Raw genomic sequence first — 17,900 nt, 5'->3', positions numbered from 1 at the left:
GCAAGCAAAGTTTAGGGCCCTTCTTTTTGAGGAGTCTCTTGTTCTATGTCCTTAATTCAACTTTTCTTTTCCCAATCAGGCCAGATGGCAAACCTCAAAACTATGAGGACCTCTACTACCAACCTATTTTTCCCTAGTTTCACTCAATTAAAAAAAATAATAATTAAGAAATGATGTTTCCATGACAAAAAGTATATTCAAAGTAGTTGTGAGCAAAGAAAAGAAATGAAACACACAAAAATAGAGTTGGAACCATATTCTACTCTCTATTAAATGTACAGTGAATGCAAGCAGAAATTAGACTGGAAGCCATATATTGGTGAAAGAAGAGTTCCTCTACAAATATATATTTATGCACATTTGGTGTTTTCTCATTTGACAGCAAGCTTGTTGGACAATCGTGCTTTCCATGAAGATAATAAGAACAAAGACCAACAGCTGTCGCTACTTCGAGAAACCCCATTAAGGATCGAAAACAAGAAAAAAAACCAAGATGGTTATTAAGCAATTATATATCCCGTTTTTCCACTATTGAAAAGTCTGATTAAAAGACTAAAATTTACATAGTTGTTGTTCCTAACCATCTCTAATTAAAAGCTAAAATCTGCATTGCAAATTTAAATGAGAGACTAAAATATACCTACAGTAGTTAATTAAATTGGAAAAACTGAAAATACTCGACATCATCATGAGGGGGCAATTCATTGAGATCAAAACCCAGAATTCTACGTCCATTGACTTCACCTGGCGAAGTCAATTGACTTGATGATGGACCAATTGGAGTGAAATTCTTGTTAACATTTTTTGAGCTGCTAGCAGCTGGTTCATTGACTGGGTCAATCATACTACTAGCCATGGTTCCTACATTGGAATTTTGAATTACCATTCTGAACTTGTTGTGGCTAGATCTATGCCCCCCTAGTGCGTGATGAGTTGAAAAGCTTTTTTCACGAGTGTTACACTTATATTTTTCAGGCGGCGTAACAATACCTGGGTTTTGGTCATTGACTACACTAACTGGACTAATAGCATCACCCAAAAACCTCAATTTCACCTTCTTTCTTCTCTTCTCGTTGACATGACTGGCTAATTCTTCATGAGCTTCAGTTTTGGACGTAACAGAATTAATGCTGTTCGTTATTTCCAATTCTTCTGGAATTCCATGCTTATTATAATAGCATCGGTCTCCAGTTAGGCCAGACTCGAGTGAATTTCCATTGGCTAGCAGCATAAGATGATGAACAGCATCGTTCAATTGTTCCTTGTCGTCAGCAATAGGCTTGCGACCTCGTTTTGCAGTAACTGACCAACCAGGAACCGACTTAGATAAATCCTCCCCCGAAGCAGAAGCAGAAGCAGTTTTTGATAAACAAGTAGTGTTTTTATTGACTGGAGGCTGAATTCCCCTCCATGCCCTCTCAGGATGACACCTCATATGCCCAAACAACGATTTCATTGATGGGAAATTCTTACCACAGATTGAACAAGTTGGTGGTGGCAACTGATTGTTGTAATTATCAAAATCTACTAATTGTCCATGCAGATCTAATATTCGTTTCTTGTGAACGAGTCTTTTGCCTTTTTTAGCAGAGAGGAACTTTTTGGCAGCCTGAACGTGAATTCTCATGTGACCCCCAAGTGCTTTACCAGAGCTAAACCCTTTGTTACACACATGACAAATCCTTCTGAAATTAATATTTTTTGGAATCTGAACTTCTTCTTCATCATACTCGTGATCTTCTACTGGAACTTGTTTCTGATCTTTTAACACGTCCTTCTCAGAAATCTTGAGCTTTATCCATACTTGTGTTTCGTTGCCAACTCGATGATCTTGATAATCAACCATTGGAAACAAAGGAAGAATTACCTCTCCGATCCACAGCTGGAGATAGACGGAGTATGTAACTTAGCTAGCTAGGCAACTAAGGTATATCGAAAACCCTAAAACAAAGGAACAAGATTAAAAAGGAAACCTATAGCGAGAAATTTGTCGTCAGCCCCAACAAGGAAAGATCATCAAAACTTATTCTATATGTCTCAGCACGTGCACCTTAAATAGGAAGATCCGATCGATTGTGTGAGAAAAATATGAGAAAATGGAGATAAAGAAGAGGAAGAAGAAGAGCAAGAGCAAGAGCAAGAGCGGAAGGATTAGGAAGAGTCATTCTAAAACTGCTAATTATGTGGGAAATTGACTGTCACGTTCTCAACTCAGACATTGACTGTGGGATAGGAAAAAAAGATATAAGTACATAGTTGTAATTAGTTTTCAACTTTTTATTTTCTCCTATTTATTTTCCATTTTGGTAATTAGAGTAATTGGGAGGCAAAAACATACTACTCTCTCCCGTCCATTTAATTGATTTTTTGTGATCCATAATATTTAATTTTTTCATATATATATATATATATATATATATATATATATATATATATATATATATATATATACACATATCAAGAAGAAATTAACTTCTTCTTTCCAAAGTTGCCCTTGGAGTGAACAATCTTGGAGTATTTATAATATTTTTAATGAACAAAATTAAGGTTAATATGGTCAATTTATTGTTAATTAATGCCGAAAGGTGAATTCCTTAATATGCATGAAAACAACCAAAAAATCAATTAAAATAGACCGGAAGGAATATAGTCTTATTTATTAAACAAAATTCATTTTTCTAGTTTATTTAAATTACAGACTATTTTTTTACTGACTATATTTAGAATGGTAATTAAAAGACATGGGATAAGCGATGGTGTAAAGTTAAAGATATTCGCAATCTTTTAAAATTTTGACAACCAATTAAACCAAAAGAGTAGCCTAATCAAATGAAAACTCTAGTGAATTCAAATTACTTTCGAATTTTCAGCGGTATATATCTCATAGATATTCCCACTCATTTTGCTCAAATCTCAGCTAGCCAATTAAATGGCAAGTTTGTCAAGGAGTATGAGAGTTACCAAAACCCTTTTACAGAGATTTTAACCGTGTGCATTTAATATTTGTTTGAATGAGTAAATATGGTGAGTAATTACACTAATAAAGTGTGGTCATTTACTAGCTATATATGTTACTTTCACGCGTGTTTTCCATCTCAGCTTGCCGTGTTTCTGTGCAATTTTATCCGATCATATTTCATGCCTCATGCGGCCACATTCACACCGGCCAAATTTGCATGCAAATCAATTCTATTTATGGGGAAAATTGAACAACTAACCTCCATGCTTTTCAATTTACAACCAATTAGTCCAAAAATAATAGGCTAAGATTCAACGTCCAACTCCAATAGGTTCTAAAATTATTATTTAATTTTTAAAAAAGAATGCTCAAGCTTTTAAGTTAATTTTCGAATCAGTAATTGTGACTCAAATATTAGTTCAACAAACCAAATTCATTTGGATGGTGAAAATTAAATTTTTAACAAGCGTAAACATGTGAGTTTAAATTTCGAATTTGATTTTGTGAGAAATTTGGAGTGGGTGTTATTTAGACTTGTTAGAAATAGTATAAAGAGGTTGTATATAAAATTTGAAGTCATTTAGTGGAGATTTGGATTGGTTTTGAACAAGAATTGTAACTGAAAATCGTGAAAGAAGTTCGTCTACAGATACTTGTATAAAGGTGTATAATAGTGTATAAGATGTGTTTATACACTCATATATACTATTATATAAAATTATACAAAAAACTGACTTCATCTTCTTCCTTGCATCTTTTCTAAAATTTAACTCAAATCTTGCTCAAATCTACTCCAAATCACTTCAAATTTAAAATTTGAACTCTTTTTGATATTTTCAATCAATTGGAACAACACCCAATCCAAACAACTAACAAACTCAAAAAATCCTATATTCGAAAACAAAGCTTTGAATGACCTTCAATTGTGGACTTCTACTCTTCAATTTTCTTACATTGCAACCAGTTGACAGGGTAAGAAGCAGCAATGGCGGAGGGCCATTTGAAGCATATGTAAAAGATGTGAGAAGAAGAGAGAGTGAAAGCAATGGGTGTGAGAACACATATTTAACTCCATAGCTTTTAGAAGCAATGGTTGTAAGAACACAAGTTTTGAATTTGCTAGTGCTTTCAAAATATGTACAATATGGGTTATGTTGGGTAAAATTTAAAAACATAGGCCATTTTTTATTATGATGTGAAGTCATGCGTATTTTCTTGTAATTCTTTCTTTTATTTAAATACAAATCCTCTAAATTATCAACCTTTCATTCTTTTTCTCTTACCCTTTAAATTTTTTTAAAAATAAATTACGCAGACACGGTTTACATAAGGAGAATATTTTACAAAATTATCCTCAATTCTCCTAGAAATGAGTAAGCTATAACTATATGTATTCTTGGAGTAATAATGAGAGAACTGGAAACAAATGTAATGTCGTATTGGGTTAAATGACAGATAAAACAGGTTGGAAGGAGTGTAAGTAAATTTTGATGACAAGAACCTTTTTTCAAAGAAAAAACAATTTGCACCGTGGAATCTAACCATTGAAATTAATTTTATTCGTTGTCATCCATTAAAACATTTTTCTGCACCTAGAAGAATATATGATAACGAGCTGAAAATATCTATAAATTGTAGCATAGAGGAAATACCGGTAAATCAAAATGGATAAATGAAATTACAGATTATTACTACGGTTAATAATCGTTATTATCTTAGACTAATATTAGTATCCGCGCGGATGCGCGGACACTAATCATATCAAATATTTAAGTTATTTGGCTTGTATGTAAATAATATTAAAATTTACACTTTCTAAGTAAATATAGATAATTATTGGATATTAACTACATGAAAAAAATTAATCATTTCTTCTATTTTTCTTTTTCGATATCATTCTTGCCGGTGTCATTGAATCCTAAAAATAATCAGGAAGCAAAATAATAACTCATATTTATGGCAAAATAATTAAATGTTGAGATAATGAATGACTCTTTGGGTAGGACTTAACTCTTTTACTACTACTTGAACTCTTATTTTATGTGTTGATATCTCTTAAAAAATATTTTTTTCTTAAAATTTCAGTTTCTAAAACATTATTTTTCAATAATAATTATTTTTATAATAATATAATTGAAAATATTATTCTTAATTCAAAACTCATTTTAATTGGCTATCTAAAAATATAAAAAATTCTTTAGCTAGTGAATTTTTTTACTCCATTTTGGTATTTGACATTAACCATGTTAAATATCTGAGTTATTTGAATTATATATAAATAACCTTAACATTTAAACTTTCTAAATAATTATAGATAATCATCAGATATTAATTAAGAAACACTACATGAAAAAAGACTAACATTTTTTCAAATCTCGTAGTGATAATTTTATTTTTGCATTATTCTCATAGGTGTCATTGGAACCTAAAAATAGCCACAAAGTGAAATAATAACTCATATTTATGGCAAAGTACAAAGGTTGACACGATATAAACGATTCTTTGATTATGACGTGACTCTTATACTACGACTTGAACTCTTATTTGGTATGATTTTATCTTTCAAAAAATATTTCTATTTTGAAATTTCACTTTATATATATATATATATATATATATATATATATATATATATATATATATATATATATATATATATATATATATATATATATATATATATATATATATATATATATATATATATATATATATATATATATATATATATAATGATGCAAATGAAGCTATTATCCTTAATTTAAAATTCACTTTAATCGGCTATCTAAAAATTTAAATGATTCTTTGGCCGAATTTATTTCAGTATGACTCCACTTTAAGTTTATCGATATCTCTAGCCCCAGAATTTGAATTTCTAATACCCTATATATACAAAAATTTTGTTCTTTGAATCATTAAATGTTAAATTAGTTGCTTATTATTATTATAAAACATTGCATATATTGTCTTAAAATTATCAAGTAGTTTATTTTTCGACACCATACTTGACTTAACTTCAATGCAAACTACTCAAATTGCATTTCAATTCAAATTCGAATATCATATTAGCTTGTTAGTAATATGATTTTTTAAAAACGACACATAATGTAAATTAAAAAAATTATTCTAAGATATCCTTATCTTATAATCTATGTATTTGAGTTGGAAAAAAATATTTGAAATCGATGAGATTAACTTTCAAAATTTTTATAATCAACATAGATGAAACATAAGAAGAAATTTGTTGTCATCTTTTATTTCTCATTTTTAGATCTTTCTAACATTTTTTTCAATGTTTATTTTCTTTTATCTTATTTTTTATGTCATTATTTCTTTTGTTACAAAAAATTAATTTATTTAACTATAAAAGGATGGGTTTTAATAAACATTGTCTACATATGAACTTTAATTATATTTTTAGTCTTTGGTTGAAGTTATTTCATATTTTTCTTTTGGCTTTATCTAATCAGCCAAAATAGGTGCTCACCCGACCACTAAAATTAAAAATTAAATGATGTGTAATTCATATATAATATGTGTATAATCGTGTGTTGTCGGTATATCATCTATTTATATTATCTATAAAAAGTAAATAATAAATATGACCGGATATTATGTAAATATTCTATAAGATTTCGATTTTTTGAGTTTATTCATGATATAACTTCTATTATAATAATTTTAAAACTCTATATTAATGTTAAAAAATATCTTATCTTTTTATTATCTTTGAATTTATAAAGTAAAGAGTTTTTTCGAAATAATTTGTTTACATCTAAAAAAAAAAATTCACGTCATACCAATTTTTTTTTATATACTCTTCGTTATACTTAAAAGTCGTTGTAGAAACTATCAATTAGAAACCAATTTCTATCTTATTGAGTTTGAAAAAAAAACCTTTCACATAATCTAATGATTCAAAACTAATATTCTTCAACGAAAAAAATATTATACCCTTGCAATATTGGCTTGACTACAGCTAAATGAAGGGGTTTCAGCTTATACCCTTCAATTTCTTGAATATGCTAAATTGAAATTAATGATAGCAATTGTATAGCCAAAGTTTTGTTATTTGTTTGATGTCCATTTATGTAAATTGACTCTTCAAACAAATATTCTTCAAGAAGAAAAAAGAAACAACTTTTTTTTTATTTTTAATATTGACTGATTTTGTGATGTTTCTTTCTCCAGCATGTATGTTTACTTTATTATATATGTAAGTAAACTTTTATTTGATTTTGTAAACTCTTTTTTGTTATTTAGATAAACATAGTCGTGTACCCTTATATTACATTTATTTTAAAAGAACTTTGTTTTATCCAAATCTAGCTACATTGTTTCAAAGAACTACACTCATAGGATTTTAAATGTGAAAGAGTTTTATAGTTATATGGAGTATTTTTTTTATTTTTTTTGCTAGAGGTGAAGTAGCATTTAAATAATTAGAAAAATAACAAAAGTTCCTAACATGATTGCATATGATCATTAACCGAATTAAGTATGATAACATGATAAAAAAATATAAATTTTATTTTTAATTTAAATTCGAATTTTAGAACTTTATCTATAAATTCAAAATTATCTTTTAATTTAAATTCCGTATATATATGTATGTATGTATTTAACTAAAATAGTCAAATATAAAATAAAGTTATCATATATTATTGCCATTTATTAGCTTGCCATTTGGCTTAATCATAATGTCAATTTTTTATGGTAACTTTCTTGCTTTATATATATATATATATATATATATATATATATATATATATATATATATATATATATATATATATATATATATAAATTGTAAACATTCTACAATCTCCGAATTCCTTCGTCTGAAAAGAACCGCAAATAATGTTGAGTTCTAGGCTTTTTTCTCCTTCCTATGTGGATAAAGAAGTACCGTTTGGACAGGCCCACTGTCTTATGGCCACTAATGTCTAAGCCATTTTAAAATAGAGAAATTTTCAAAAATCACTATGTTTTAGTAATTATTAGCTTGTTAAAGCTATCATTTACTATTTTATATAGCTATATTTTAACTTGTTATAGAATGTATTCGATGTATTTAAGCTAATGTATTCATGAATACAATAGGAAAAGTCGGCGTAAAAGGGAATTATAGCTATTCGTATAGACTGTATTCATATGTATTCGCGAGCTGTATTCATGAATACAATAACGGAATTTACGAAAAAAAAGGTCTTCAGTGTTTAAAAACAGTAAGTGAATCAATTAACGCGATAGACTCCTAATATAACTCAACAAACTGAGTTATAACACACAAAATTTGTATTTTCAGTTATAGAAAAGATTCTCAACCGAAAAATACCTAAAAAAACAGAGCAATCTTCAGAGATTCAACCCATCCTTTCTTTTTTTAGTGGTATCTTTCCTAAAATATCTTTTGTGGTATCTTTACAAATAGATTTATATATTGAAATTATATAATTATATTGAATACAATTAAATACATAAAAATACATTGAATACATAAAGTGTAGCAGGTCACATATAGTACAAAAGCATATGAATACATACTGTAGATACATTTGAATACATATATACATATGAATACATAAATTATATTAATTAAAAAATATATGAATACATTCTATAATACATTGAATACATACTGTTGAATATATACTGCTGAACAAAATAGTGAAACAAAGTTACATATGAATACATAAATTATATTAATTAAAAAACATATGAATACATTCTATAATACATTGAATACATACTGTTGAATATATACTGCTGGAAAAAATAGTGAAACAAAGTGAAGCTTTGAAATTATATAATTATATTGAATACAGTTAAATATAGTGAATATATTGAAAAAGTAAAAAAACTAAAGACAGTAAATACAATGAAAGACATGGAATACAACGAAATACATTGAAATACAATGAAAAAAAGGTAACACACTCTTCAAGTTTCTCAGCCCCAAACTCTGTCCCCAATCACCGATATCCAGGCCGCCGTCATGTGGGGCGTCGCCGCCGATACCAGTGCCCTATGAGTCGTCCAGATAGTGAATCTCTCATTTTTGCTTTAAAATTTTGAAATCTGCACTTGTATTTCTCCATATCTTTGTTTTTCCTTTATCTTTTTTTTTTCTTTCCAGATCTTTGTTTCTACTTACCACAACTCTCTGGAGCAAAAAAAAGTTGAAAATTGATAGAGACAACGGAGATGAATCAGTAGAGAATCGTTGATATATAGAATGAGGAAGAGAATGGCGCTGTGACGGAAAGAAATTGTAGAGAGAGATCGCGGAGAGAGAAGTTTACTTCCTATACGGTAATTTTGTGAGAGAAAAAAAAGAAAGAAGGAGAGAGAAAAGTAATACACAACGTATTTAATGGGTTAAAGGTAGGAAGTGACCATAAATAGATATTTTGTTATAAAAATTAAAAGGTAGCTATAGGAGATAAATTTTTAAAAAGATATTTATTTATAATAAATAAGGTATCAACCTTTGCTATAGGAGGTAAAATTTCCTTTAAAATATCTAAGTTGACATATGATTTGGAATGTAAGAGAGGGAAAATAGCAGCCCTTTGAACACTAGATAGAGTACAGATTTTTCTTCTGAAAAAGTAATTTGAGCAGCCACCTTCAAACTACAATTTCCACTATATTTCTTGTCCGATCAAGTCAAAATTTGAACCGAGTGTTCCCCCCATTTTGCTCTTCGATTAGAAACTGATAGAACATGATTTGGAGTCCTGTAGCTCTAGAGTTTGGGTCGTGAATATTAGTTGTATTTTTGCTAATTTTCTTCCAATATTCTTGTAACGACCCGACCGATTGTTTTGAGAGTTGTATCCTTGTTCCCCAATTTACTTCTCATTTTGTACTTTATAGCTATTATGTGACTTGCCGGGTTAGGGGGGTCGGATCCGGAGAGATTTCTGAATGAATTGAGACACTTAGTCTCAAGGTTAGAGCTTAAGTTGAAAAGGTTGATCGGATATTGACTTATGTGTAAACGACCCCGGAATAGAGATTTGATGATTTCGTTAGCTCCATTAGGTGATTTTGGACATAGGAGCGCATCCGCATCATGATTTGGAGGTCCGTAGTTGAATTAGGCTTGAAATAGAAAAAGTTGGAATTTTGAAAAGTTTGACCGGGAGGAGTGGACTTTTTTATATCGGAGTTGGATTGAGATTCCGAGAGTTAGAATAGGTCCTGGTGTCATTTGTGAATTGTATGCAAAATTTGAAGTCATTCGAACGTGATTTGATAGGTTTCGACGTTGTTTGTAGAAAATTGGCAGTTCAAAGTTCATTAGGCTTGAATTGTGCGATTCGTGTTTTTGATGTTGTTTGAGGTGATTTGAGGGCTCGACTAAGTTCGTATGATGTTTTGGGACTTGTTGGTATATTTGGTTGAGGACCCGAGAGTCTCGGGTTAATTTTGGATGGTTAATGGATCGATTTGGAGTTAGAAGGAATGCCAAAGCTCACAAGTTCTGGTGCAATCGCACCTGCGGAGTGTGGATCACAAGTGCGACATTGCAGAAGCATGAAGGGAACTGCAGAAGCGGCCAGGAAGGAAGGTGGTAGAGTTTGCAGGTGTGAGCTTATTTCCGCACCTGCATGGTCACAGATGCAGCGTGTTGGGCACAGAAGCGAATTGGCTAGGCAGTGGGGACTTCGCAGATGCGAGGAAGGTTCGCAGATGCGGTCCCGTAGGTTCAAGACTAGGACCGCAAATACGGTAGGTTGTTGGTTAAGTAATTTTCGCAGAAGCACAATTTTGTCCGCAGAAGCGAATGCGCGGGTGCGAGCCCAGGCTCCGCAAGTGCGGGAATGGCTGGGCAGTGTTTAAAAATGAGGGTTTTCGGTATTTTCTTTATTTTGGACATTTCAAGCTCGGTCTAAAGCGATTTTTGAGAGGGCTTTCAAGGGGATTCTTGAGGTAAGTCCTTTGTGCTCGTTTTTGATCAATAATGTTGTTTCCCTATTGATTTTCCTATCTAGATTGTATGGTTTTGAGGTGAAATTTGGGGGTTTGAGGCTAGGGATTTGGAGAGTTTGGTTTTGGGGATTTGGGTGACGATTGGGTGTCAGATTTTGATAAATTTGGTATGGTTAGACTCGTGGTGGAATGGGCTTTCGGGTTCTGTGACCTTTGTCAGATTTCGAGACGTGGACATGTGGGCCGGCTTTGGGCCGAATTTTGACTTTTGACTTATAACTTAGTATTTCCTTATGGAATTGATTCCTTTAGCCTATATTGATTGTATCGTACTATTTGTGGCTAGATTCGGGACATTTGGAGGCCGATTTGCAAGGCAAAGGTGTATTGAAGTAGAGATTTGCTCGGATTGAGGTAAGTAACACTTCTAAACTTAGCTTCGAGGGTTCGAAACCCTAAATTATGTGTTATATGATTGGTGTTGAGGTGATACACATGCCAAGTGAGGGGCGTGCGGGTGTGTACTGTGAGAAGTGTGATTTGGTCGATTCCATGGCACTGTATAGTGGATTTTTCTTGATGATATTTGGGTTTTCATCATGTGATAAAGTAATTGAGTTGTCAATCATGTTAGAGACCATGTTTAGGCTATATGCTCGTACTGTTGGGACCCATAGTGGTCGTTTCTTGTTGTTGACTTATTGATTTTATTAAAATTTCATACTCCGTCATATTCATTCATTACATATCATATCTCAGTCTCTGTTGCTATTTATTGATACATGATATCATCATTTTCGGGCTAGTTTAATAAGATTATGAGCCTGTAAGAGAAAGACTAGAGAAATTGATGACCGAGTGAGGCTGATGGCTTGATTATGAGTGATACTTATGAGATCGGACTGCACGCCGCAATGAGTTTTTACTGATTTATGATAGAGCTTGAGCTGAAGGAGCCCCTCTGGAGTCTGCACACACCCCTAGTGAGCGCGGTTGATTTATATTGAGGGATGGATATTCTCTAGACATGGATCTTGTTCGAAGAATTTATACCTGGGGATGAATCTTTCCCACGGGCTAGATTGGCCCTACCCAGTACTGAGTGACTGATGGTCAGTTAACGTATATATTTCGAGATGGATCTTCCCTGGGCCGGATTGACCATATATAGTACTGAGTGATTGAGCATTTCGAGAGTATGAGCACACGAGGCTTTCAGCATGATGCATTATATACAACATGTGCATTGGCATGTAGAAGTAGAGAAGTTATATTCTTCATATCATTTAGAATTGATCTATCTTACTGTATTGAGTTTAACTGTTGAACTTGAAAGCATGTCTATGTTTATGTACTGTTATTTCTATATTGACCTATATCGGTTGATTTCATCACTACTTTCAGTCCAAAGGATAGATTTGTTACTTATTCAGTTAGTTGTACTCATGCTACACCATGCACCTCGTGTGTAGATCCAGATGATTGTGGACTCAGGATCTTAGGAGATTATCAAGGTAGCTGCATGGCGTTCGCAGACCTTGACTCTCCTTCCTTATTTTCATTTATGTTTCAGTTCTTATCCCCTAGATGTTGTATTAGACTATATCCCTGTATATGCTCATGTACCCGATGACGCCCCGGTTTTGAGAGAGATTTTGTATTAAGTTGCCAATTTCATTATGTTTTTAAAAGGTTTTCCTTAAATTTAACTGCTTTCATATTTTTCAAAGCTTTTGTTATGTTGAAACAGTTGAGTAGTTGGCTTGCCTAGTTCCATGATAGGCGCTATCATGATGGATTGGTTTTGGATCGTGACAAGTTGGTATTAGAGCCTAGGTTACATAGGTTTCATGAGTCATGAGCAAATTTAGTAGAGTTTTGCATATCGGTATGGAGACATTTTTACTTATCTTCGAGAGGCTACCGAACCCTTAGGAGAATTCACATTCTTGTATTCTTGTCGTGCGAATATGTTGATTTCGGTAATTAAACTTTTGTTATTCTATTCTCTCACAGATGGTGAGAACACATCCTACCGGACAGGATGGACAGCCACCAGTACCACCAGCTAAGGCTGCAAGAGGCCGAGGTCGCGGTGTGGGCCAAGGTAGGGGCAGAGGTACATCTCGTACAACAGCTAGGGAAGCACCTGCAGACCCACCAGTCGCTCTAACTCAGGAGCAAGTACCAAATGTAGTTGAGCCAGTAGGGCAAGCTCAGGCACCGGTTGTGCCCATTGTGATTCCAGGCCTTCAGGAGGCTTTGGCTTAGATTTTGACTGTGTGCACCAGCCTTGCTCAAGCGGTCTCAGTTCCGGCCGCAGCAGCCACTTCTTAGGCCATAGGAGGTGCTCAGACTCTCTCCTCTCGTACACCAGAGCAGGTGATGCAGGGACTTCAGATACTAGGGGCACTACCAGCCCAGCCGGTTGCAGCTGCTCAAGCCTATGTGGTTCCTGTTATGACTGATGATGAGCAACGGAGACTAGAGAGGTTTATGAGGCTCCAGCCTCCATCTTTCAGTGGGGCAGATCGTAGGATTCCCAGGGTTTCTTGGATAAGTGTCAGCGGATTCTACGTACAACAGGTATTCTAAAGACTAGTATGGTCACGTTCACTACTTTTCAGTTCTCCGGGGCTGCCTTTAGATGGTGGGAAGCATGTGAGAGACGCAGGCCCATCGGTGCAGCACCACTAACCTTGCTAGAGTTCTCCATTCTCTTCTTAGAGAAGTTTGTGCCGCACTCTTGTAGAGAGGAGTTGCACAGACAGTTTGAGCAGCTACATCAGGATGGCATGTCTGTGACGCAATACGAGATGAGGTTTTCTGAGTTAGCCCATCATGCAGTTTGGTTGGTTCCCACTGATAGGGAGAGGATTATGAGGTTCATTCATGGCCTCACATATCAGCTGCGGTTGCTTATGACTAGGGAGAGGGTGTCTGGTGCTACTTTTGATGAGGTTGTTGATATTTCTCAGTAGATAGAGATGGTCCGCAGCTAGCAGCAAGGTGAGAGGGAGGCCATGAGGCCTCGTGGATTGGGTGGTTTCAATGATGTTCCTTCTGGGGGTCAGTTCTACCACAGTAGGGGACGTCCTTATAGGCACGCCCAGATAGCTCGTCTAGTTCACCGTGGTGCATCATCCAGCCATGGTTCATACAATGCACATCAGGGTCACTCATCTCTCAATGCCATTCTAGCTCAGAGTTTGTCTCGTGAACCATCAGCTCAGGGTTCATCTATACCAGGTCCTTCCGATAGTTAATTTAGTTCTCGGGGCTCGTCTCAGTACTCACCACCATTCATAGGGAGGGTTGTTTTGAGTGTGGAGATTTGGGTCACCTCAAGAGGCATTGTCCCCGCCTTTCGAGAGGTCCAGATCAGTAGAGGAGTCAGCCTACGACTTCAGCACCGGTTACTTCACCACCTGCCCAGCTAACTCGGGGTGGGGCTCAGGCAGCTAGGGGTTGCCCTAGAGGGGGAGGCCGATAAGGTGGCGTCCTATGATGACCCAAGAGGTCAACACTTGTTTTAAAATAAAATTCTGCATTTTGAGGCTTTAAAAACCTCTTCTAGCATCACCCCGATTTGCGTGTGCAGTCGGGGTGAGTAGCCAGAAAGCTTATATGTGAAAATCTGTGAAAAATAATAAATTTTGACTATAAAATAAATTAATTTGACTTCGATCAATGTTTTGGGTAAACGGACCCCAACCCTTGATTTGACGGTCCCGGAGGGTCCGTAGGAAAATATGGGACTTGGGCGTATGCCCGGAATCGAATTCCGAGGTCCCAAGCCCGAGAAATGAATTTTTAAAGAAAATTATTTTCTAAAATTGTTTAAAGGATTTGGAAATGAATTTTGATTAGAACATATTGGTATCGGACCCGTATTTTTGTTTGGGTGCCCGGTACAAGTCTTATATGCGATTTAAGATAATTCTGTGAAGTTTGGTGAGAAACGAAATCCATTTGACGTGATTCGGACCTTAAATGCAAAATTTGATGTTCAAAGAAGTTTTGAGAAATTTCATTGATATTGAGGTTTAATTAGATGTTTCTGATATTATTTTGGTGATATGAGTACACGAATAAGTCCGTGGGATGTTTTTGACGTTGTGTGTACATTTGGTTTGGAGCCCCGAGGGCTCGGGTGAGTTTTGGATAGGCCACGGGGTGCATTTTGAACTTAGAAAGTTGCAAATTTTAGCTGGTGTGTCTAGGCCATCAGGCGCTCGCAAATGCAAGCTCGCAAATGCGAAGGCTGGATCGCAAATGCAAAACCAGCCCAGGCCTGCCTTGTCTCGCAAATGCGAGTGTCCTTTCCGCAAATGCGACATATGTGTCGCAAATGCGACATTGTTTTCGCAACTGCGAAAGTCCAGCATTTCTGAAGGGTTCGCAAATGCGAGCCCTGTTTCGCATTTCCCAGCTTAGCAGAGGTCGGGGTTCGCAATTGCGAACCCCTGTTCACAATTCCCATACCTGAGGCCTGCAACTTTTATACTTAGACGATTTTAAACCCATTTTTCATATCCTCTCAAAACATAAACACACTAGGGCAGTTTTTCAAAGGCTTCTTCTTCTCCAAATCAATTGTAAGTCATTTTTAACTAGTTTTCTTCAATCATTAATATCTTTTAACATGATTTCAACTTAAAATCAATGATTTTCATGGGGGAAATTGAGTGTTTTGGGTAGAACCTAGGTTTTTCAAAAATTGGGGTTTTGGACCATGATTTTAGGTCCAATTTCAAAACAAATTATATATTTGGGCTCATGGGGAAATGGGTAATCGGGTTTAGGTTCGAACATCGGGTTTTGACTATGTGGGCCCGGGGGCGATTTTTGACTTTTTGGGCAAAACCTTAGGAAATTCATTTTCATGTATTCAAATTGATTCATTTAGCGTTTATTGATGTAATTAAGTAACTTGTGACTAGATACGAGCGAATTGGTGGTGGAATCAAGGGGTAAAGCTATAATTGAAACTTGAGTTGTGTTCGTGGCATCGAGGTAAGTGTTCGATCTAACCTTAGCTTGAGGGATTAGGAGTGGTGTCCTATTTGCTATTTGCTTTTTATTGAGTACGACGTATAGACATGGTGATGAGTATCTATACATTGGTGTCGAGCATGACCGTGAGTTTTAAATTGCAATTTATTGTGTTCTTAAATGATACTACAGATGCTTTAATTGATGATTCTTGGTATTGAGCAAGAATTAAGATTGTTTTCGTGGAAATTACTTATGATAGAGTATTGGTGTTAGCTGAGATGGTTAGATGTTGGGTTAAGATTGGTTATAGTTGTTTCTCCCTTGCCGGTATGTATTTACTTTTACTTTCGAATCCCTTGCCGAGATAGTGTACTTATTTGTTGATCCCTTGCCGGGACTCTTGGTATGGTTGTTGTTAAAGGTATATAAATATAAATGGATCGGGTTGCATGCCGCAACAATACTATATATGGATCGGGTTGCACGCCGCAACAATGTTATATTGGATCGGGTTGCATGCCGCAATAATGTTATGTATGGATCGGGTTGCACGTCGCAACAATGTTATATATGGATCGGGTTGCACGCCGCAACAATGTTATATTGAATCGGGTTGCATGTCGTAATAGTTATATAAATGGATCGAGTTGCACGCCACAACAGTATCGAATGACAGGGATCGGGTTGCACGCCGCAACAGTGTTAAATGATAGGGATCGGGTTGCGCGCCGCAACAGTGTCATTATTGTTTTGTTGTAGATATTGAATTGCTCTCTCATATTTCTCTTAAGTTTCTGCTGGATTGATATTTCCCCCGTAGTGTGTACCTCCTCCCATTTAAATTGTTATTCTTGTTTATTTTCTGCTGTATATTATATAACTGCACAGGTTTATCTGGAGTCTGGTCCTAGCCTTGTCACTACCTCGTCGGGTTTAGGCTAGACACTTACCACCACATCGGGTCGGTTGTGCTGATGCTATACTCTACACTATGTGCAGATTCCGGAGCAGCTTTTGGAGAGTAGCACTTGGGGAGTCTGCCTTCAGTCCAGCTAGAGATCCTGAGGTAGTCCTGCAGGCGTCCGCAGGCCCGGCGTTCTCTTCTACTTTATTATGTACTCCGTTCTCATTTGATTTCGAGACAGATTGTATTTCTTTCAGACATTTGTTGTAGATATCTTAGTCTGTTCGTGATATTGTGATACCGGATTCTGGGTAGAGATCTGTGTTGTCTTTATCGTACTGGTTTTGGTAATTATATTAGATTAAGTCTTTCGCTTGTTTCCATTTACCGTTAATATCTAAATGTTGATTACCTATTAATTCAGATTGTTAAAAAGGGTTAAAAATGAAAGAGTCAGCAATTTCTATGTTTAGAGATTTGCATAGCTTACACGAGTAGGCGCCATCACGACTCCCGAGGGTGGGAAATCCGAGTCGTGACAAGTTGGTATCAGAGCTTTAGGTTGCACAGGTCTCATAATTCACGGACAAGCTTGGTAGAGTCTGAGGGATCGGTATGGAGACGTCTGTATTTATCCCTAGAGGCTACAGAGTTAGGAAAAACTTCACATTTGTTCTTTCCTGTCGTGCGGATTGGTTTCTCAATGCTAATTGAAATTCTACTCTGTTCTTTCGCAGATGGAGAGAACACGCGCTTCCTCATCCACTGACCAGCAGCTCGAGCCCCCAATAGCAGCTCCCATAATGGGCAGAGGGCGAGGCCGAGGTCGTGCTAGAGGCCGAGGTAGGGGCAGAGCTCAACCCCGAGCAGCAGCACCAGCTGCGGAGCCTCATATTGATTTTGATGATGAGGTTCCGGCCCCAGCAGTTCCGATGGGCCCAACTCAGGTCCTAGAGGGGTTTATTGCTACCCCAGTTCTTCAGGATGCTTTGGTCCAACTAGTGGGCCTTATGGAGAGTGTCACCTGGGCAGGTTTGCTTCCTGTAGTACCGGTCGTCTCTCAGGCTGGAGGAGGAGCCCAGACTCCTGCTACTTGCA

General features: G+C 35.5%; 1 protein-coding gene across 1 annotated transcript; it reads right to left on the bottom strand.

Annotated features, from left to right (window-relative positions):
- Window positions 1-523: 523 nt before the first annotated feature.
- LOC104243918 (uncharacterized) lies at window positions 524-2,167 on the bottom strand. The gene has a single exon (XM_009799197.2). The coding sequence runs from the start codon at window positions 1,844-1,846 to the stop codon at window positions 650-652; it is 1,197 nt and encodes a 398-aa protein (XP_009797499.1). The 5' UTR covers window positions 1,847-2,167; the 3' UTR covers window positions 524-649.
- Window positions 2,168-17,900: the final 15,733 nt, after the last annotated feature.

This window comes from Nicotiana sylvestris, chromosome 7, assembly GCF_000393655.2.
Source record: "Nicotiana sylvestris chromosome 7, ASM39365v2, whole genome shotgun sequence".
NCBI classification, from domain to species: domain Eukaryota; kingdom Viridiplantae; phylum Streptophyta; class Magnoliopsida; order Solanales; family Solanaceae; genus Nicotiana; species Nicotiana sylvestris.
The sequence above is the reverse complement of the archived record's forward strand: the minus strand, read 5'-3'. Positions and strand labels throughout refer to the sequence as shown.

What these genes read in the sequence shown, in the direction of transcription:
- LOC104243918 (XM_009799197.2), bottom strand. Translation starts at nt 1,846, where the DNA reads ATGGTTGATTATCAAGATCATCGAGTTGGCAACGAAACACAAGTATGG.